This window comes from Rana temporaria, chromosome 2 (assembly GCF_905171775.1).
Source record: "Rana temporaria chromosome 2, aRanTem1.1, whole genome shotgun sequence".
NCBI lineage: Eukaryota > Metazoa > Chordata > Amphibia > Anura > Ranidae > Rana > Rana temporaria.
Window position 1 is genome coordinate 304,670,010 of NC_053490.1, and position 22,126 is coordinate 304,692,135.

The window sequence follows — 22,126 nt, forward strand, 5'->3', positions numbered from 1 at the left end:
TACGCTTGATTTTAGCTACAAATTCACCTTACCTGTATAGGCAGCTTTTGCTAATATTTTTACCCCTTCATGCCAACGTAATATAAATATGTGGCTTTTGGCTTGAAGGGGTTGTATCGGGGCTGATTCATGCAGCTACAGGCATCACCCCGGTACCTTGTATTTATTAAAAAAAAATTACACACAGCCTACAGTCAGCTTTCTTGTTATATAACAACCAATGCGGCCGCTCGGCTGTTAATACAAGCAGTGGGGACGCTTACCTGGGCTCTCCTGTGCCACAGGGAGACCCGATCGGCCAGCCGGAATATCTGCCGGTGGGCCAGAGACGCAAACGAAGCCAGAATTGTCTTTGGTGGGGGTCTATGATCTAGTAACCCATGTTATGACATCCACTTTCTGTATGTTGGAGCCCAAATCTCCTTGGGTGTGATCCCACGTTGTTTTCTCCGAGCTCTGGTCGGCTCTTCATTGGATGATTGACTGAATGGCTCCCACTGCTGTCAATCAATGACACGGGGGGGTGCAGAGTCATACACTTGGTGGATCACACCCGCAAGGTAACCCCCCTTGGGAGAGAGCCTCCGAGAGGGTTAGCTCTTGTGGGGAGGAGCCGCCGTGGCTCCAGAAGGGCTCTATGGAGCGTCGGATGTCAGCAGTGACATATCCGCCCACATCTAGCCCGAGCCGATATGCTAAAATCAGATGGACGCCGATACGTCGCCATCTGTCCATGGCGGATCAAATCGGGTGAGATCTGTCTGTTTTCATCAGATCTCTCCATAGGAGACATGGGTGCTGGACAAGCCCTTCCCACTCAGTGAGCATAGAGGGACTTGTCATCGACCGGCTCAGCGGATTGCTGAAAGCAGGACCTTAGTGAGAGCAATAATTCTACCACAAGACCCCTTCTGTAAGGCTACTTCCACACTCGGGTGTTTTAGGGCCAAAAATAGCGCCTGAAAAACGTCACACCAGTGTGAAAGCCTGAGTGCTTTCACACTGGAACGGTGCGCTCGCAGGATGGGGGAAAAAAAAGTCCTGCAAACATCTTTGGGACGTTGCGGGACCGGTGAAACGCTCCTAAAACGCCCCTGCCATTGAAATCAATGGGCAGTGCTGCTGAAGCGCAGTAATGCTTTTAACCCTTTTTTGGCTGCTAGCGGGGGTTCATCCAAAAACATTTTTTTAACATTACATCTAGCAGAGCCAGCATACTAAGGACATTTACTTTTGGCAGGTCATTTTTTTTTTTCTCCGTACATACCTTTATATTCTGATTTTGTCCAGTGCTTCCGAAGACTGCGGGACTGGGCGTTCCTATGCTTCGGTTCAGTGATTGACGGCTTGTGAAACAGGTGACCTGTCGCACAACGCGTGTCACCAGATTTCCGTAAATAGCCCAGCTGCGAGTCGGCACTATACGGCGCCTGCGCAGTCAGCTATACACGGCGGGCGCAGGCGCCGTATAGTGCCGACTTGCAGCTCGGCTATTTCCGGAATTCTGGTGACGCGCGTTGTGCGATAGGGGACCTGTTTCACAAGCCGTCAATCATCGAACCGAAGGATAGGAACGCCCAGTCCCGCACTCATCGGAACCCTGAGGCAGGAATAGGAACGCCCAGTCCCGGAGTCATCAGAACGCGGAAGCCCTGGACAAAATCAGAATATCAAGGTATGTACGGAGAAAAAAAAAAATAATGACCTGTCGAAAGTAAATGTCCTTAGTATGCTGGCTCTAATCTTAAAAATGTGTTTTTTAGAGTGAACCCCCGCTTTAAAAGTGCACTGCTAGAGGCCAAAAACCGCTGCTAAAAATACTGCCAACGTCGCCCCCCCCCCCCAGTTTGAAAGTGCTTTAATTGTAAACTGGTAACCTGTAAAAAAAATTGCTTATGGAGATTTTTAAGTACCGTAGTTTGTCGCCATTCCATAAAGCAGAGCATGCTAGGCATCTATTTACTTGGCATAACGTCTTTCACATTTATGCAAACTAACTTTACTTTTTAGTTTATTCATGAAAGTGTATTTCTTGCTAAAAAAATAATGCATTTGAAGGTTGTTGTGTAAATACAGTGTGACATAAAATATTGCTGTGATCGCCATTTTATTCTTTAGGGGGTCTCTGCTAAAAGTAAAAAGTATATATCATTTGGGGGTTCGAAGTAATTTTCTAGCAAAAAAAATAAAAAGTCCATTATTTAGTATGGGGTTTCTTGCACCCTCAAACAATGTTCATCCAGGGTAAAAATGGTGCTCGTTGTTAATCAGACAGTCCTGAACATGCAGCAGTTCTAGTTCGTAGTTAGGACCCCCCTTTACTTCCTATGGTGTCTCCTGGCCAAAGAATGAAGGGAAAGCTCTTCCATAGAGCACACATCGTAGAACCCGGGAAGAATTGGCATCTATCAGTTTCAGTAGCTGGCAAGACAGTTCTAACGGAAGCATAATGGAATCATTCCTATCACTCTGCCCAAGCAATGCGCTGCCAATCAGTTAAACAGCGCCGCGACCCTATACTATTTTATTATGCGCTTATCTAGATGTTTCAATAAAGTTAGTTGCGAGGGAAAAAAATAATAATAGCATGACGCTTCGCGATTGGCTGCACGGCTCAAGCCTCGGTACGCATGCGCGGGCATGTTGGAGGCTTAGGAACACAGACAGCAGCTGCAGTAGAGCAGCCAAAGGGCTAGGCTAGTTTGTACACCAGGGCTTAGAGCAGGCCGGGTGGATGGGATGGAAGCTGGACCTTCTACACCAGGTAAGCAATGCCCGGGGCTCCTCCAGTCTTCACGAGGAAGGGGAAAAGTGCTGCACCTGGAGAGTGAAGGAGGCAAAAAGAGGAATAGTCTCTCACAGACTGCAGCTAGTGGTGATGGAGAGACCCTCTAAAGAAATGCAAATTGGGACATGTGTTTGATGCCAAAAGGGAGGGAGGGAGGGAGGCTTATTTTAAAGCAGAGTCTGGGAAAGGATGCAAATGGTCCATGGGATCATTCAGAAGGGAAGTCACAGGAACCTGTTCTGTGCAACTGGAAAAACTTCTCCACAACTCTCTTCTCTTTTACACACTTCACTTCACACTCTACATCATCTTCTCCAGGGCTGCTGGCAGTATTCTAGAAGGATCTGCACAAACACTTTGCTCAAACATTCTTCCCAGCTTTCTTACTCACATAACCTCCTCTAAAGGACTGCCTTACACTTCATGCATGTATTTTACAAGGTCACTATTACAGGTTAACACTTTGCTTGTACTGTGTGTGTGTGTAATATATATATATATATATATATATATATATATATATATATATATATATATATATACATATATATATATATATATATATATATATATATATACAGAGAGAGAGAGAGATCTCTTTATCTATACACACACACATATATATATATATATATATAAGAGAGAGATATATAGAGAGAGTATCTATCTCTCTTTTCTATTTTTACTTTTTTATTGTAAATTTGCAGAAAAATAGAAATATGCATGCAGAGCTAAGAGAGTTAAGACACCAATGCTATCGTAGGGGTTAAAGTAGATAAACCCAGATACTGTACCTAAATCTAATACAAGCTTTTACACAAAAAGTAAAATCAATAAATGGTGCTGCACTGTAAGTGATAGAAAACAGATTAATATGTAAACAATTTTAAGTGCTTAACCACTTAAGACCCGGACCAAAATGCAGCTAAAGGACCTTGCCCCGTTTTGCGATTCTGCACTGCGTCGCTTTAACTGACAATTGCGCGGTCACGCAACGTGGCTTCCAAACAAAATTGGCGTCCTTTTTTTTCTTTTGGTGGTATTTGATCACCTCTGCGGTTTTTATTTTTTACGCTATAAACAAAAATAGAGCGACAATTTTGAAAAAAATGCAATATTTTTTACTGTTTGCTATAATAAATATCCCCCAAAAATATATATAAAAAAATAGTTTTTCCTCAGTTTAGGCTGATACGTATTCTTCTACCTATTTTTGGTAAAAAAAATCTCAATAAGCGTTTATCGGTTGGTTTGCGAAACATTTATTATTATTACAAAATAGGGGATAGTTTTATTGCATTTTTATTATTTTTTTTTTTTTTTACTAGTAATGATGGCGATCAGCGTTTTTTTTTTTTTTTTTCGTGACTGCGACATTATGGCGGACACTTCTGACACATTTTTGGGACCATTGCCATTTTCACAGCAAAAAATGCATTTAAAATGCATTGTTTATTGTAAAAATGACAATTGCAGTTTAGGAGTTAACCACAGGGGGCGCTGATGGGGTTATGTGTGACCTGAAGTGTGTTTACAACTGTAGGGGGGTGTGGTGTCATCGATTGTGTCCCCCTATAAAAGGGATGACCCGATCGATGCTGCCGCCACAGTGAAGAACGGAGAAGCCGTGTTTACACACGGCTCTCCCCGTTCTTCAGCTCCGGGGACCGAAAGCGGGACTCCAGCGGCGATCGGGTCCGCGAATCCTGCGGTCCCGGAGCTTCGGACCGGGTCGCGGGAGCGCGCCCACAACCCATGGCTGGGTACTAGTACAGGACGTACCTGTACGTGGATGTGCCCAGCCGTGCCATTCTGCCGACGTATATGTGCAGGAGGTGGTCCTTAAGTAGTTAAATAGGTATTCTAACAGAAATGAACTCCAGAATGAGTAGTGTAAGTGCCAACATGACAATACAAATAATGATAATAAAATCCAAGTGAATAAATGTCCTTAATCACATAAAAATAAAACAAGATTATAAACTAGAAAATGCATTTCCTGCAGAAAATGCGTGGGAATGCTGAATTGCTAATCAATTACTTTATGTTGATCGACAATACATAGATCAAACATATCACGTGCTTGAGATGTTGGTGGTAAACAGCCTGCTAGGCCCGGGGGGAACCAAACCGAGTCCTCTAAAAGCTGCCTCATTTCCAAAAGTTGCAAAGAGTGTAAATGTAGACATTATGCTTTAAGGTTAATCAAAAATATCACATTCTAAAAGGAAAGGTAGAACGGGGGGGGGGGGGGGAGTATGGAAGAGGCAGAGAGGGAGGAAAGTAGGGGGGGATGGAAATTTGCGGGTAAGGAAGGGGTGTGGGGGTTTCCCCAAACCCTCACCCCCTTCTTCCTCCAACCTTCCCTTCTTCCCCCTTTTCCTCCCTCTCTCCCTCTTCCATGCTCCCCCTTTGTTCTACCTTTCCCTTTAGAGTGTTATATTTTTGATTAACCTTAAAGCTTAATGTCTACATTTACACTCTTGGCAAATTTTGGAAGGCTTGGTTCGGTTCCTCTCGGGCCTAGCAGACTGTCTACCACCAAATCTCAGACACTTTTTTTTACAGGTGATTTTGTTTGGGCAATGTATTGTCGAACCTTAAAGCTGCTGCAGAAAGGTAAATAGAGGGCTGATGGAAAGACCCTCCGGTTACTGGAGTGGCAGCCGCCACCAGTGTAGGGACCTATGTTGGTACAGCCGTACCTGGCCCCTGGGAGGGTCCCTCAAACTGATTCAGAATCTTTTAAGAGATTGATGATGTAGTGGATTCCTGTCATGATGGCTTGAAATGACGATCCTCTCCCTCATATTCACTAGCAAATCATCCTCTTCTCATCACCTAGTTTAAATTTTTCTTCCAACATTTTGCCCATCTTCAATCCCAAGAAAGCTGCACCTCTCCCATTTAAGTGCAATCCGTCACTACCATAAAGATAACGGCCTGAAAAGTCAGCCCAGTTCGCCATGAAGCCAAACCCCTCCTCCCTGCACCAGTTTCTTGGCCACTTGTTAAATACCATAAGCTCTTGCTGTCTCTGTGGTGTGGCTCGAGGTACAGGCACTATTTCAGAAAATATTGCCTTGGGGGACCTTTTCTTCAATATGGCCCCTGTTAAGACCTGCAGTGGTTATGGTACTGCGGCCTTCTTTCCATCCCTCAATCGCCGAGCTTAAGTGATTATTGCTACCATAGGAGGTAGAGGGATAGTGGCGATGAATGCAGTTTCCAGGATGATTCTTCCCAATGGTTAGAATATTCTCCCAAACATGAGCCAAGACTTCATAAAGGGTGTACCAGGCATAGAACAACTTTATTGAGAAGGAAGGCTCTTATATACACCAAACAGAATACTTGCAGTAATCGGATGGACAATGACACACTCCACCCACAACATCATACAATGGGTACACATCTTTTAGGAGACAGACATTCTGTCTCTGAGATAATCTACATGAGTTAATTACTAATCATTTAGCTGACAAAAGATAAGCTCTTCTTACCTGCTACACAATACACATTTATCATCAATCGAAATTCACACAATACAGTGTCAATTAGCATCACACCATGAATGGTTCCTGAGAGCCAGACTAAGGTTCATTTACATGACAGTAGCAGACGACATGACCACAGCAAGCTTTTATAGTACACCGCCCTCTCTCTGCCTGGGAGATATTGAGATAAGTTAAGGAATAAACCGATTATCTCCAGGCAGAGAGCACACAATTTTCCCAAAAGTTGGAACACCCCTTTCCACACAATGTATCCCTACCATTACATATCCCCTGATAGCCCCGATCTGGGGGACCAACATATCCAAATTTCATCCAGATCGGTCCAGGGGTTCTTAAAAAACAAACCGAACCTATGAGAAAATACTGAATAAAGTCTATTTTCTTCATAGCCCCCAAGTCCCTGAAATCATTTTGTAGGGCGCTCCATCTTTCTCTAACTTTGTCATTGGTACGATATATACCATGACAGCTGGGTCCTCTCCAGTGCCATCCAATAATCTGTCCATGCAATCTGCAATGTTCCGGACCCGAGCACCCGGTAAACAACATACTGTTAGGCGATAATGGTCTTTGTGACAGATTGCCCCTCTGTATTCTTCCAATAACTGAATCCCCTACCACTAGTATGTGCCTATCCTTTCTGGTAACCTTGCCCATCTTTGTCACATGCTGGTGGAGTCTCTGTGTGAAAGTCACATGCTGGTGAATTCTTTACGAGATTGTCACATTCTGGAGGGGTCTCATTGTGAACATCACATTCTGGAGGAGACTCATTGTGATCGCGAAATTCTGGAGTAGTCTCATTGGGAATGTCACATTCTTGAGGGGTCTCATTATGAACATCACATTCTGGAAGAGACTGGTTGTGAATGTCACATTCTGGAGTAGTCTCATTGTGAATGTCACATTCTGGAGGAGTCTCATTCGGAACGTCACATTCTGCCAGAGGCTCAGTGGTAACGCTACAATCTGCTGGAGTCTTAGTGGGAAAGTTACATTCTGCCCGAGTCTCAACAGAATCGTTGCACGCTGAAGGAGTCTTGATGTGAATGACACATTTAAAGAAATTCCCAACTTTTGGGCTATTTTCTTTGCCAACAAAGCTGCACCCTGTTCATTTAAGTGCAGTCCATCCCTGCTGTAGAGCAAGTAACCAATTGAAAAGTCAGTCCAGGTCTCCATGAAGCCAAACCCCTCCTTCCTGCACCAGTTCTTCAGCCACCTGCTAAGCTCCCTAAATTCCTGCTGCTTCCTTTGGCTCGAGGTACAGGCTGTATTTCTGAAAATGCTGCCTTGGAGGTTCTTTTCTTCAGTATAGCTCCTAAGTCCCTGAAATCATTTTGTAGGGCACTTTCCATTTTCTAATGTTATCGTTGGTTCCAATATGTACCAAGACAGCTGGGTCCTCCCCAGCCGCATCCAACAATCCGTCCATCCGATCTGCAATGTCCCGAACTCATGCGACCGGGAAACAATATATTGTTTGTCGATCACCGTCATTCTGACAGATTGCCCTCTCTGTCCCTCTAATAACAGAATCCCCTACCACCAGGATCTGCCTATCCTTTTCTGTAAGCTTGCCCTCATCTTCATGGGAGGAGATATTCCCATGGCTGACCTGTTTTTTTGGTTGGTTCCCAACATGTACATCACATTGTTCTGGAGTCTCAACATGAATGTGACATTCAGGACAGGTGGTGTCTTCATGTGAACGTCACATGCTGGTGAAGTCTCTGTGTGAACGTCACATGCTGGTGGCGCCTCCGTGTGAACGTCACATGTTGGTGGAGCCTCCGTGTGAATGTCACATGTTGGTGGAGCCTCCGTGTGAATGTCACATGCTGGTGGAGCCTCCATGTTAACGTCACATGCTGGTGGAGCCTCCGTGTGAACGTCACATGCTGGTGGAGCCTCCGTGTAGCGTTCATATTCTGTCTCGCTCACTAGGGCAGCTGCCTTGTGAGCTGTCTCTGCAGTAAATACATCTGCAATAAAAAAAGAAGAATCAAGTTTAGCACTTTCACCTACATTATATATATATATATATATATATATATAATTTTATACAACATCAAATTATACAGAGAAAAGTTCAGAATTCCAATGTCAGGGACAATTAATAAACCCAACATGACAGGGACACAGGGATCACTAATGATGGCATTCCTATACAAATTCTGGTTGCCTGGCAGTTATGCCAACACACTAAAATGAATCAAGTCAGAAAGGGAACTGATTCTTAATTAATGTGCGGGGGAGTAATCTGCAGTGCTTCTGTTTCTTTTTCTTAAACACCCAGCCTCTATGGGGGGGGGGCGGGGTGTGACCTCTAATCAATATCTATTTCCATTCCTATACATGTGTAACTTTGGAATCCAATAATGATGTTTTTATAACAAAATATTTTTTGTGTGTTTTGCCACCATTAAAACGTTTGTTATCCCCAAAAAATGAATAAAGATCCTGTTCCTTTAAAGCCTGTTATAGTGCTTGTGCTGTGTATGAAATATCTGGCTGATCCTACCAGTTTCTACCCTCCCCCTCTCTGCATTGACTCCCATGTATCAGGGCTGCAAAGTTCTGACACCAGAGTCAGTACATGTCTCTATCATACGCTGCTATCTGCAGCTCTCCCTGTGTCTCCTCCTCCCACACCCTCCATGTACATGTCTCCATCATACGCTACTATCTGCAGCTCTCCCTGTGTCTCCTCCCCCTCACCCTCCCTCTATGTGTCTCTATCATACACTGCTATCTGCAGCTCTTCCTGTGTCTACTCCCCCCTCACCCTCCCTGCCTCATCTCTCACTATCCCTGATCTGTTCATCCCCTCTGTCACATAAAAAGCTGCATCCTAGTGCCTGTGCTCTATAAACAAAAAAAAAACATTTCTACTTGTATTACAATGTATCCATCTTGGCCTGTTTAATCTTCAACTGCCATAACGCCGCACATGTGATCCGTTATGACAGTTTGATTGAGAGCACAATAAATGTGACAGTTGGCATTCCCAGCATGCCGGGAATAGAAATGTTTTTTGAAACTGTTAAATCTATGGGTTTCCTTACGCTTTATACCGGTAGAAACTGGTTATTTTTTAAATAACACACAGGCACTAGGATGCAGCTTTGTATCTGACAGAGGGGAGGATATAAAGATCACATAGAGGCTTTACAATCACTTTAATATCTCCTTCTGTTCTAAAATTCTATGAAAAGGAATCATTTTGGGGTGAAGGTTCCATCGATTGATGAGTGTAGGTGACTTATACAGAGTACATTTTGTATCGATCACTATCCATAGTACTTACCAATCTCTGTGTCTGTATCCCGCTGATGTCCATTGGCTTTACAGCCGGATCCGAAACATCCAACGACGGCTCTGAAACAGTCGCGTACAAACACCCGGATCCTCTTCATTTTGGGGCGCTTTTTGGGGGATATCTGCAGACTGGTCACTGATACCTCCTTCCATAGCTGCCCTTCCTTTGCTGGGTTTCTCTTTGGTGTTTTTCAGAGAAAACAGCTTTTTACATTTACAGTTGTGTTCAAAATTATTCAACCCCCCAATGCTGTAAAGGGTTTTAGGGAATTTAGTGTACATTTGTAATTGTATTCAGAATGAAATCCTACAAGGACTTCTTAAAGAACCATATTCAACTAAAATGACATCAATTGGTTTTGTAATACAGTAGTAAATGTTTATTTTGTGAATTCTTCATTTACACAATTATTCAACCCCTTAAAGACTACCACTCTGAAGAACAGAGGTTCATTGAAGTGTTTTCAATCAGGTATTGAAAACACCTGTGGATGTCAGGGAGCAGCAATAAAGCCTAATAAGCACCAATCAGGCAGCTTTAAAATGACTGTGATACTCAGCTCCTTCTAGACATTTACTGGTGTGGTTACAAACATGGTGAAGTCAAGAGAATGGTCCGGGAAGACAAGAGAAAAGGTGATTACTCTTCACAGGAAGGGCAATGGCTATAAGAAGATTGCAAAGATGTTAAACATACCAAGAGACACCATAGGAAACATCATTCGCAAATTCAAGCCAAAGGGCACTGTTGAAACGCTACCTGGTCTTGGCAGAAAGAAGATGCTGACTTCGACTGCTGAGCGCTACCTGAAGCGTAGAGTGGAGAAAAGTCCCTGTGTGACTGCTGAGGAACTGAGAAAAGATTTGTCAGATGTGGGTACTGAAGTTTCTGCTCACACAATACGGCGCACACTGCGTAATGAAGGCCTCCATGCCAGAACTCCCAGGCGCACCCCCTTGCTGTCTCCAAAGAATAAGAAGAGTCGACTGCAGTATGCAAAAGTCATGTGGACAAACCACAGAAGTTTTGGGATTGTGTTCTGTGGACTGATGAAACAAAATTAGAAGTGTTTGGGCCCATGGATCAACGCTATGTTTGGAGGAGGAAGAACAAGGCCTATGATGAAAAGAACACCTTGCCTACTGTGAAGCATGGCGGGGGGTCAATCATGCTTTGGGGCTGTTTTGCTTCTGCAGGTACAGGGAAGCTTCAGCGTTTGCAAGGTACCATGAATTCTCTTCAGTACCAGGAGATAGTGGATAACAATGTGATGCAGTCCGTCACAAACCTGAGGCTTGGGAGACGTTGGACCTTTCAACAGGACAATGATCCCAAGCATACCTCCAAGTCCACTAGAGCATGGTTGCAGATTAAAGGCTGGAACATTTTGGAGTGGCCATCGCAGTCACCAGACTTAAATCCGATTGAGAACCTCTGGTGGGACTTAAAGAAAGCAGTTGCAGTGTGCAAGCCTAAGAATGTGACTGAACTGGAGGCTTTTGCCCATGACGAATGGGCGAAGATACCCGTAGATCGCTGCAAGACACTTGTGTCAAGCTATGCTTCAAGTTTAAAAGCTGTTATAACTGTAAAAGGATGTTGTACTAAGTACTAAGATTGAATGTCAATTGGGGGTTGAATAAAACTGATAATGATGTGAGCACAGAAAAGACATTTGTGGTTATTTCATTATAAATGTTATGTTATATTTGTCTGACCTACACGTGCCTCTTTGATTTAATTGTAAGCAGGATGACAGGATGATCAAAATCAATGTCAAACTGGGCAAAACAATCAATTTCAGTGGGGGTTGAATAATTTTGAATACAACTGTAAATGTTCTCATTATTAAGAAATAAAGAAAAATCATCACCAAATTTTCAGCACATCATGGCCAACTACGGAATATCTTGAGCCAACATTGGCATTTATTGGCTGACCATCACCTGCTGAAGAAACACGTACGTACTTCTCCAGAATTGGTGTTTCGACGAGCACGGTCACCCAAGAACCGTTTGACTAGCAGTCACTATAAACCACACCACTCTACCCGTTCTGGTCCAAGGGGGACATCAGCATGTGGAGACTGCCCCCGATGCCCTTGGCTCTTGACGGGTAGTAGATATACACTCCCTAATGGAGATGTGTTTTCTCCTCACTTCTCCATTGAATGTGGTACTACAGGGGTAATCTACCTGATGGTTTGTGAATGCCATGCGTTCTATGTTGGTAAAACGATTAGAGAACTGAGGCAATGGATAGGAGACCATCTCTATTGTTCGACCAATGGTAAACTTACCACCATAGGACGCCACATAGGCCTGCATCACAGATACAATCCTTTAGCAGTCCCATTCTTTGCACTTGAAGTTTTACCCTCTGATCCCAGGGGTGGGGATAGAGACCGAGTGCTTCTACAATGGGGAAGCACTATGGATTGAGAGACTGAAAGCCACCATTCCTCCAGGCCCCAATGAAGTCAACTGCTTCAGGCCCTTTTTATGAACTTTAATTACTTTAACTGGGCTTCCCATGAACCTCTCCTTGTTAATGTTGAACCACATATACCTCAATACCTTTCATTATTTTCCCATTCTTTCTTCCCTTCCCATTTCCCTCTTCTTTCCCACTCCCCTTTTCCCTTCCCTCCCTTCCTTTTTTCTCCCTTCCTTTCTTTTTTCTTTCATCAATCTTGATGTTGCCCTCTTTGCCCCTTTAAGAGGGACCGCCTGAAACTACCCTGGCACTCACTCAACGCTGTCTGTCAGATATTTTTTGTATTTCTTGAGTATTCATTGTATTTTTCATAATTTGTTTGTATGTATTTATGCTTCGTTTAACTTGCTGTATTGTATAAGCTTTTGTAAAGGGACTGTGTCTTGCCTTTACTCCCCTTCGCTCACACTGCCGCTGCCGTGGTTCCTGTCTCTCCAATCGGCGGCCTTGTGTCCGCCCCGGTGCTGCGTCTAGCCCCGCCCAGGGGCTCGACATCACCTGCCCCTGTGTTGACGGAAGCTTTGTCTCCGGCCACAATGCTTGGGGCGCATGCGCGGGCACGACCTGTGTTGCGCTGAAGTCGTGCTGGTGGACTGACTGAGCGGCATCATGTGACAAAGCCTGTCGCCGTCTAATGACGCAACCCTGTTGCGGTATATAAGCGGGTAAAATCCCGCTTATGGATGCTGGGTCCCGGGACACATCTACTCTACCGAGTATAAAGTAAGCTACCGTGCTTTATATCTACTTTATTGCCCTAGCCCGGAAACCCATCCCCTCCCCTTTTTCACTCTGACTGTTGGCACTGTCTGTTTTATTTATTTTACCCTAGGTTCCTATTTATATCTACTGCTGAGGCGCTAGCTGGTAACATTACTACGATTTACTAGCGTCTCTCACTTGTGTGTATCGTTCTTATCACCACCAATCAGTGCCTCACAGCACTGTGCCTACTGCCTACCAGGACTGTGGTCCCGGGACCCCCTCTTTGATTCCTGTCTGGTACCCCATACAGGTAATCATCTTTCACCTTTTTTATTCCCCCCTCCCCCTTTTCTCCTTTTCCTCCCCACCCAGCCCCTCCCTCTTTGTCCCTGTCTTCCCTCCCCTTTCCCTAGTCGCAAAACTAGTAGAGACCTTGTATATCGTGACCTCTACCCTCACAGGGATCCCCCTATGGGACGCATTTTCGGTGACACGTATGGTTGTCACGATATTTGTATTGTTTTATTTGTTTGTGATGTTTGATGTTTTTTATATTTTTGATACTGTGTTAATAAATTTACCCAATTTTTGATATATGTCCGTTTTGAAATTATCCATTTACTTTGTACTGAAATAGTCCACTTTGCCCACACTCCCTTTTTTGGGGTTTCTTGGGTCTTGGGGTACCCTAAGCCCTATTTCTATCTAGTCTTGGATGATGGTACCACTAATAAATTTATATTGTATTTTTTGCTTAAGAGGCTAACAATTGACTCAGGAAAGATGTGCTGGAAATGGAGAGAGTCCAGAGAAGGGCAACAAAGCTAATAAAAGGGACTGAAGGATCTCAACTATGGGAATTTGCCTGGGAGGAGAATCAGGAAGAAGATAGCAAATATTAATTCGCTGTTGTCACACAACTGGATGGGCTATAAAGGAGAAATATCTATCACCTTAAAGCGGGAGTTCACCCATTTCTAACATTTTTTTTTTCTCCCCATAGATTCCTGCTCGTTCGGTCTAGGGGAATCGGCTATTTGTATTAAAATATGAGCAGTACTTACCCGTTTTCGAGCTGCATCTTCTTCCGTCGCTTCCGGGTATGGGTCTTCGGGAGCGGGCGTTCCTTCTTGATTGACAGGCTTCCGACGGTCGCATCCATCGCGTCACTCGTAGCCGAAAGAAGCCGAACGTCGGTGCGGCTGTATACTGCGCCTGCGCACCGACGTTCGGCTTCTTTCGGAAAATCGTGACGCGATGGATGCGACCGTCGGAAGCCTCTCGGAAGACTGTCAATCAAGAAGGAACGCCCATTCCCGCAGCCCATACCCGGAAGCGACGGAGAGGATGCATCTCGTAAACGGGTAAGTACTGCACATATTTTAAAACAAATTGCCGATTCCCCTAGAGAAAACGAGCAGGAATCTAAGGGGAAAAAGTGCCCTCTAAGGGTGAACCCCCGCTTTAATGTCTTTTAGTTGCAGCGCATTCATTTGGTACTGATAACATGATATGGCGTGACATAAAACTTTGCAACCACCACCATTTTATTCCCCAGGGGCTCTGCTTCCAGAAAATATTATGGGGGTGGTAAATAATCTTTAGGCCTAAAATGTGCATTTTTAACGTGTGAAAGGAAAAAAAAGGATGCAAAGACAGCTCTGGCAGTGAAAAGTTTAAAGCACCAAAACAGCCTCTTCCATCAAAGGCTTTGCACACAGGGGAAGAGTCTTATAGGATCGGAGCAGTATGAACAGGAAGATTGTAGAATGAATTAGGGAAGATTTTATTGTTAAAGCGGACCTTCAGTCATTTTTTCATCTTCACTTCTATTAAATCTTCTGTCCTTGTTGTTGTTGTTTTAACTTTGGATAGTAAAAACTTTTTTTTTCCCTGCCAATTATTACATTATACAGCCCACTTCCCGTTTCTTGTCTGGTCATTAGCCTAGGCTTATGACATCATGCACAGTTTGCCAGGAAGGGAGGGGGGAGCCAGACATAATGGACCGATACTTTTTTTCATGAACTCGCCGATACCAATTACCGATACGTTTTTTTAAATGTGTCCCCAAATGCAGCCATGTGTCCCCAAATGAAGCCTAGTCCCCAAAGAGAAAGCCAAGTCCTAGGATGGGTGATCTGTCTATCAAAGTGCCCGGACAAGGGGGAGGGGCTATATATGACGAGGTGCGGCAGGGAACACACAGCTATTCAAATGAAAGCTGTAATGTTCCCCGCGCTGATCAACTAGACGGGGGCGGGGCTTGGCTTTCTCTTTGGGGACTAGACGACGGCGGCAGCAGCAGCAGCAGCTCTCCTCCATTAGTGACAAACCCGAGGACTGCTCTGCTCCGCTCTCCGCCCGCTCTCTGGGGGAAAAAAAGTATCGGTGAAGCATCGGGAGCATTTGCGCGAGTACAAGTACTCGCGCAAATGCTCAGTATCGATACCAATACTAGTATAGGTATCAGGACAACCCTACTGTGTACAATGGCCCCTTGCCTTACTGCTGTAAGGTAACAGTTTATAAATGTAAACAGTAGGAATCGGGGGTCCTGCAGTGAGTCACATTAAATGCTTCTTATAGATGGCAATGACATGAATATCATCTAGGCAGCCTTGTATCCTGATAGGTGGTTCCTTTCCAAATGGATGTGTATGTGAAATGGAGAAAGAAAAGGGGTCCCAAATTGTGTAATATGTAAAAACTAGATAATTTAATTACAACCAATTAGGTACTTGCATTAAAAACAAGGGTACAAGCTAAGCACAGCAAGCGGCGAGCTCGCAATCTGACGTCACTTCCGGTGCCTGTCTGTTCCGACGCGTAGTGTCACAATCACGTGACTTCATCAGCTTACTATGGGGGCAGCTGAGCCTCTGCTCTGTGTCCATTCAGAGAAGGAGCCGCAGCTCGGCCCCACCACCTCTCCTCATGGCTCACTGACAGCAATGGGAGCCAATGGCGCTGCTGTCTCAGCCAATGAGGAGGGAGAGTCCCGGACAGCCGAGACTCTCGTGCAACATTGATAGATGGAGATGGGGGTCAGGAAAGTATTAGAGGGCGCTGAGGGGGACTTCAGCACACACACAAGGTCTGCTGCACTCGGAATGGTTAGAGATGGGAAGCGGGGTCCCCCAAGGATCTGTCATTGGACCAATCCTGTTTAATTTATTTATAAACAATCTAGAGGATGGAATAAACAGCTCAATATCAGTATTTGTAGACAATACAAAGCTAAGCAGGGCAATAACTTCTACACAGGATGTGGAAACCTTACAAGCAGACCTAAACAAATTAATAGGGTGGGCATTGTAAGCGAATGCATTTGGGTGGCAAAAATACAAATGCATGTTACTCACTAGGGGGAGAACCTCTAGGGGAATCTAGGATGGAAAATGACCTGGTCCTAGTAGATGACAGCAATGGCATGCAATGCCAAGCGGCTGCAAGCAAAGCCAATAGAATATTGGCATGCGGTAAAAAGGGGCTTTATTCCAGAGATAGATCGATAATTCTCGCACTCTGCAAGATTCTGGTCTGAGCGCATCTTGAGTATGCCGTCCACTTCTGGGCACCAGTCCTCAGGAGGGATGTGCTGGAGAGAGTCCAGAGAAGGGCAAAAAAGCTAATAAAGGGACTGGAGTACCTCTGCTATGGGGAAAGACTACAAGCATTGAACTTATTCTCTCTGGAGAAGAGACGCTTTAGAGGGGATATATCAATGTACACATACCATACTGGTGACCCTAGCACAGGGAAAAAAACTTTTCAGTGAAAGGGAATTTAAAAAGACATGTGGCCATTTACTAAAATTAGAAGAGAAGAGGTTTAACCTTAAACTGCGTAGAGGGTTCTTGTTCTGTCAGAGCGGCAAGGATGTGGAATTCTCTTCCACAAGCAGTGGTATTGGCAGGGAGCATCGATAATTTCAAAAACCTATTAGATGGGCAACTTAACAACCACAACATACAGGGGTATACAATGTACTATTGACATAAACACACACACACACACGTTGAACTGGATGGACTTCTTTCAATCTCCTCAACTACATTAGAAGGTTTTTTATCTTAATGCATAGAGTGCACAGTCATGGTCCACCATTGATATTTTCAGGAAGCCAGACCATAGCAATTGCTGATGCTGGAGCAAATACAGTGGCTAGAAAAAGTATGTGAACCCTTAGGAACTAACTAGTTTGCTGCAGTAGTTTGCCATAAAATGTGAACTTATCCTCTAAGTCACACCAATCTACAAACACAATGTCGCTGCTGACTTTTAATATTCGGACACTTACCTGTCCAGGGATCCAGCGCTGTCCTCACCCGAGCCAATTCTTCAATCCTGCGCTTTGCAAATGGTCCTGCAGTCTTCTGAGACCTGTGATGTGTGAGAATTCTGCGGGCGAAGAGGGGGGTGAACTTCCACTCATATCACCTAAGCATTTTGGGAGGCACCTGTGAAAACTCGGTACCCAAACCCCCCCTCCACAAAAAAGTGCCAAATGTTAAAGAGGGGGGCAGAGGAGGCAAACAACCAGAACTTCCCCTTTTGGGTGAAGTTCTGCTTTAAGCTGCCAACATGCAAATAATTCTAGTTTGAGTGAGTGAGAGACTTGTAATGCGCAACACATGCGAACTGAATCGCCTCTGGGCGCTGTATCCATTTCATGGGTAAAGAACCCCTTGACCTCAGAAGAGATGGGTTTTTATCTTTCTCCTGAAGGCCAAGTGGTCCGACTCCAGTCGGATGGTGGTTGGTAGTGCATTCCACAGGGTCCTTGGACTGCAAATCTTCGATCTCCTTTGGACTTGTATCTGGCTTTGGGTATCTGGAGGAGGTTTTGATTGGTGGATCGCAGAATGCGATTGTGGTTATGGGCTTTTATTTTTTCGCATAGATATTGGGGGGCGTTGCCTTGAATACACTTATGTATTAGACAGAGTGCCTTGAAAGTGATTCTGTCTTTTATGGCAACCAATGAAGGGATCTTAGTGAAGGTGAGATTGATTCCCATGTTTTTTTCCCAGTCACTAGTCGAGCGGCAGTATTTTGAACGACTTGCAGACGAGTGATTTGGTATTTGGGGAGTCCTAGATAGAGGGCATTTGCATAGTCGAGTCTGGAATTGATGATTGTTCCCACCACGACTGCAATGTCCTCTTTCGGGATAAAGGGGGTGAGTCTGCGTAGTAGGCGCAGCAGATGGTGGGATCCGCTGACTACTGACCCTATTTGTGCATCCATTGTCATGTAGGTATCGAAAATGACTCCGAGACTTTTGACTTTGGTGCTAGGGGTTATAGTTATACCCAGAATGGGTGGGGGAGTCCATGTTGACGCGGGGTGATTTTTCCGGTTAGCGTGAAACAGGAGAAGTTCTGTTTTCGACCCGTTGAGTTTAAGATAACTGTTTGTCATCCAGTTATCTATTAGAGTGAGGCATTTCTCTAGTCCAAGAGAATGATCCTTTTTGTTGCAGATGCGGAAATACAGTTGTGTGTCGTCTGCATAGGAGTGGTAAAGTAACTTCTGGTTACTGATGTTTTCAAAGAGAGGGCGAAGATGGATATTAAACAATACGGGCGATAAGGGAGATCCCTGAGGGACTCCGCATAACACCACTTTTTCAGAAGTGAAAGACCCCAGTTTCACTATTTGTGATCGGTTTTCCAAGAAGGAGGAGAACCAGGGTAAAACACCTTCAGCGACTCCGACTACTTCAGCTAGCCTAGCCAGTTGTAGTCCGTGGTCTACAGTGCCAAAAGCCGCGCTTAGGTCCAGCAGTATCAGGAGACAAGATTCTCCTTCGTCTGCGGCCTCTAGAGCGTCATCCCATATTTTGAGCAGCGCCGTTTCTGTTCCGTGACCAGGACGGAAGCCTGATTGAAACGGATCGAGCAATTTATGGGTGTCTTATTGCAGTTGCAGCTCCATTACCTTGGAGAAGACATTTAGAGCTGTTATGGGCCTCCGGTTGTTTGGGTCTTTGGGGTCGAGGGTAGTTTTTTTAGAATTGGTTTTATTGTACCTTGTTTCAGCAAGGTGGGCACCATGCCCTCCTTGAATGATTGGTTTATGAGCTGCGTGATAGCTGGTGCCAGTATTTCGGCACTTTCTTTCAACAGTTTAGTGGGGATGATATCATTGGCTGCTGTGCTATTACGCGGAGTCCTGATGATATTTTTTGTGGCATCAATGGAAATGGGTTTTAGAGTGAATTTTGGTGATTGCGGCGGATTTATGTGGGTATTAGGTTTGTGATTTGACGGTTCCATTTTGCTGAATACTTTCACGGATTTTTTTCAATTTTATTAATGAAATAATCCGATAATTCGTTGCAAAATTCTTGTGAATCAGAATTGGGGGCCTCTAAACAAGCAGGATTCATAGTCTGAGTGACCAGCTTGAAGAGTTCTCGGGGGCGGTTAAGGGCATTTGCGATGATGTTGGAGAAATGATTTTTTTTGGCTGTGAAGATTTCTTTGTGATATTTCTTTGTTATCTTGTAAATGGTGTGGTTTTTATCTGAAGAACACCTTTTCCACGCAGCTTCTGCTCTTCTACACTCTTGCTTTAGCAACGTCAGCTGGTCATTAAACCAGCTGGAGTTGTTTTTCCGGATGCAAGTTTTGCGTTTTGGTGCTACTAAGTCAGCTGTAGTAGCGCCTTGTTGATGGCGTCAAGTGTTTCTGTGGCTGTTTGTTTTTGTTGGGTTGTTTTTATTTTGTTCCCTAGTGTTGTTTTGAAGAGTTCCGAGTGGAGCTTCTTCTGAGATCTAGTCCAGTGAGTTGTCACCGGTTTTGTCGTTTTTTTTGGGCTGGTGTTTTTGGTGATTGTGAATTTGATGGCATGGTGATCGGTCCATGGTTGCGGCTCATTTCCCAGGACGTCAATTTCCAAATCTTGTTTGAAAATGAGATCGAGCGTATGGCCTGAGGCATGAGTGGGGCCTTGTATTAGTTGCTGCAGACCTAATCCTTTCAGATGGTCGATGCAGGTGTCGGCTACGGGGTCCAGCGAGGAGTTGGCCCAGAGGTTGAAATCCCCAAGCACCAAAAGGTGTTTGATGTTTAGGGTATATGTGGAGATGAATTCCGTCAACGACGTGCGAAGGTTCCTTTTTATGGGCCTGGTGGTCTATAGCAAAGTAGCATATGGACCGTATCTTGGGGATTTGTTTGCAGCTGCAGAGTGAGGGTTTCCATGAATGGAAGCGAGTTTTGGAGGACTGGTTTGGTGATCGAGAGGTGAGTCTTGTGGATCACCGCCAGCCCCCCCCCCCTCTTTGCCCCACTCTGTTTTGCATTTGAATGCGATAATTTGCTGCCACCAATTCTGTTAGAATGGTGTTGCAGTCGGCTGTCAGCCAGCTTTCTGTGATGAAGAGGCAGTCTAGATCGTGTTGAAGGATGAAATCATAGATTTCTTGTCGGTGTTTTACTGCCGATCTTGTGTTGACCAAAGCGCATATTATACGCTTGGGCTGGGGTACCTGCGCGTAGTTTTTGACTGTTGATCGTTGATTGATTCTCAACAGTCGCTCATTCCTTAGAGCTTTTTTGGTGACAACTGGGAGTATAGAGGCAAATGGTTTTAGTTCCCGGATGGTTTCTGCGGAGTATTTTAGGTAACCCATGGTCGCAGAAAAAAACGCAGGGAAGTAATGTTGATTGGGGGAGTCTTATATGGTGATGGGCGGAAGACTGTCCAAGTGAGCCGTCACTCGTTGAGTCTTCTCTCCCTGATTGGTCCAGAGGAAGGCGAAAAACCCCCAGGCGTGCTGTGCCAATCTGCAGCGACCGGGGGAAAAAAATCCTTCCTGACCCCTCAACGGGTGATCGGTGCAACCCTGGATCAATTGCCTGGGGGGGGGGGGGTATATGTACCCATGTGTTAAACTATGGGAGTCCTGGTTGTTTGTGCTGTGTCTGCAGCAGCCGAGAGCTGGGAGGACCCTGCCTGGCTGCACTATCCCTGGGGTGAGCCGACTCGTTTGAGAGCGTCCTGCTCTCACTGTCCCTGGGGTGAGCAGACTAAGGTGAGAGCATCTGCTGCACCGCTGAATCTATATATCAAGAGTTCCAACTTTACTAGCTGCAAGCTTGTTCTGGGTCAGTGATTGAAAAAAATAATGAAGACTCCTGTCTTAACTCCTGGTTTTTAACTCAGGCACTTTTGTTCAAAGAATGCACTTCTGGTCAGAGAATCCACATGTGAAGCCACAATCAACTGGGAGCCAGTTTCTCGTGTCTTTGTTGAATACACCTATTAAACATTCACAGTGCTGGAGGAAAAAGTTACAGAACCCCGTAGACTAATTACTTCAACAAACGCTAATTGGAGTCAGTAGTTTGCAGATCTGGAGTCCAATTAATGAAATGAGTTTGGAAATGTGGTTGAAAGCTATGTTAATTGATAAAAGAATCTCAATATTTTAAGATTGCTGTTCATAAGAAGTATCAGGTGATCTGAACCATGCCTTGCAAAAAGGAGCTCTCTGAAGACATTCGATCAAGAGTAGTTTATCTGCATAAGGATAGAAAGCAATCTCAAAGTGTTTAGGCATCCATCAGTCGACAGACAAATTGTATATAAATAGAGACAGTTACGTACTGTGGCTACTCTTCCTAGAAGTGAGTGTTTAGTCAAGATGACTCCCAAGACACAACGCAGAATCCTCAGTGAGGTAAAGAAGAGCCTATGAGTAATGGCTAAAGGCTTAAAGACATCAATGGAACTGGCAAAACATCCCTGTTCATGAGTCTACTATACGTACATTTTTGAACAGGCAAGGGTATTCATGACAATGAGACAAAACTTAAATTGTTAGGGAAGAATGCTCAGCACTATGAAAGTATGTATGATGCCAAACAAGCACAGCTTACCCACATCATACCAACTTAGAGCTGGGCGATTTTGGCCCCCAAAAAAATCAGCGATTTAAAAAAAAAAAAAACGATTCACGATTCGAATCTAGTTTTTTGTTTTTTCTGATGGACACTGCGCCGGTCCTAAGGAGCTGCGGGCAGGAGTTTTTAGGCGAGGCCGCGGCTTCGGCCTAGTCTGCCGCGATCCTGAGAAAAGGCCTCACCTAAAAAATCGGCCTCACCTAAAAAATCCTGCCCGCAACTCGCCGCGATCCTGGGAAAAAGCTGCGGCTTCGGCCTAGTCCGCGGCTTCGGCTTAGTCCGCAGAGTTCCGGTCCTATGGAAAAACAAATAAAAAAAAATTGATTTGACCTCCCAACTCGATTCAAGATTAAAATAATTTTTTTCCCCAGCTCTATCC

General features: G+C 44.7%; 1 protein-coding gene across 1 annotated transcript in view; it reads left to right on the top strand.

Moving 5' to 3' along the window:
* The first annotated feature begins 2,629 nt into the window (after positions 1-2,629).
* The window catches only part of LOC120926967 (protein argonaute-1), a 193,802-nt gene continuing 174,305 nt past the window's right edge, over positions 2,630-22,126 (top strand). The window contains exon 1 of the mRNA XM_040337319.1: positions 2,630-2,764. Coding sequence (XP_040193253.1) covers positions 2,740-2,764 — 25 coding nt within the window. The 5' untranslated portion in view covers positions 2,630-2,739. The remainder of the gene's footprint in view (positions 2,765-22,126) is intronic.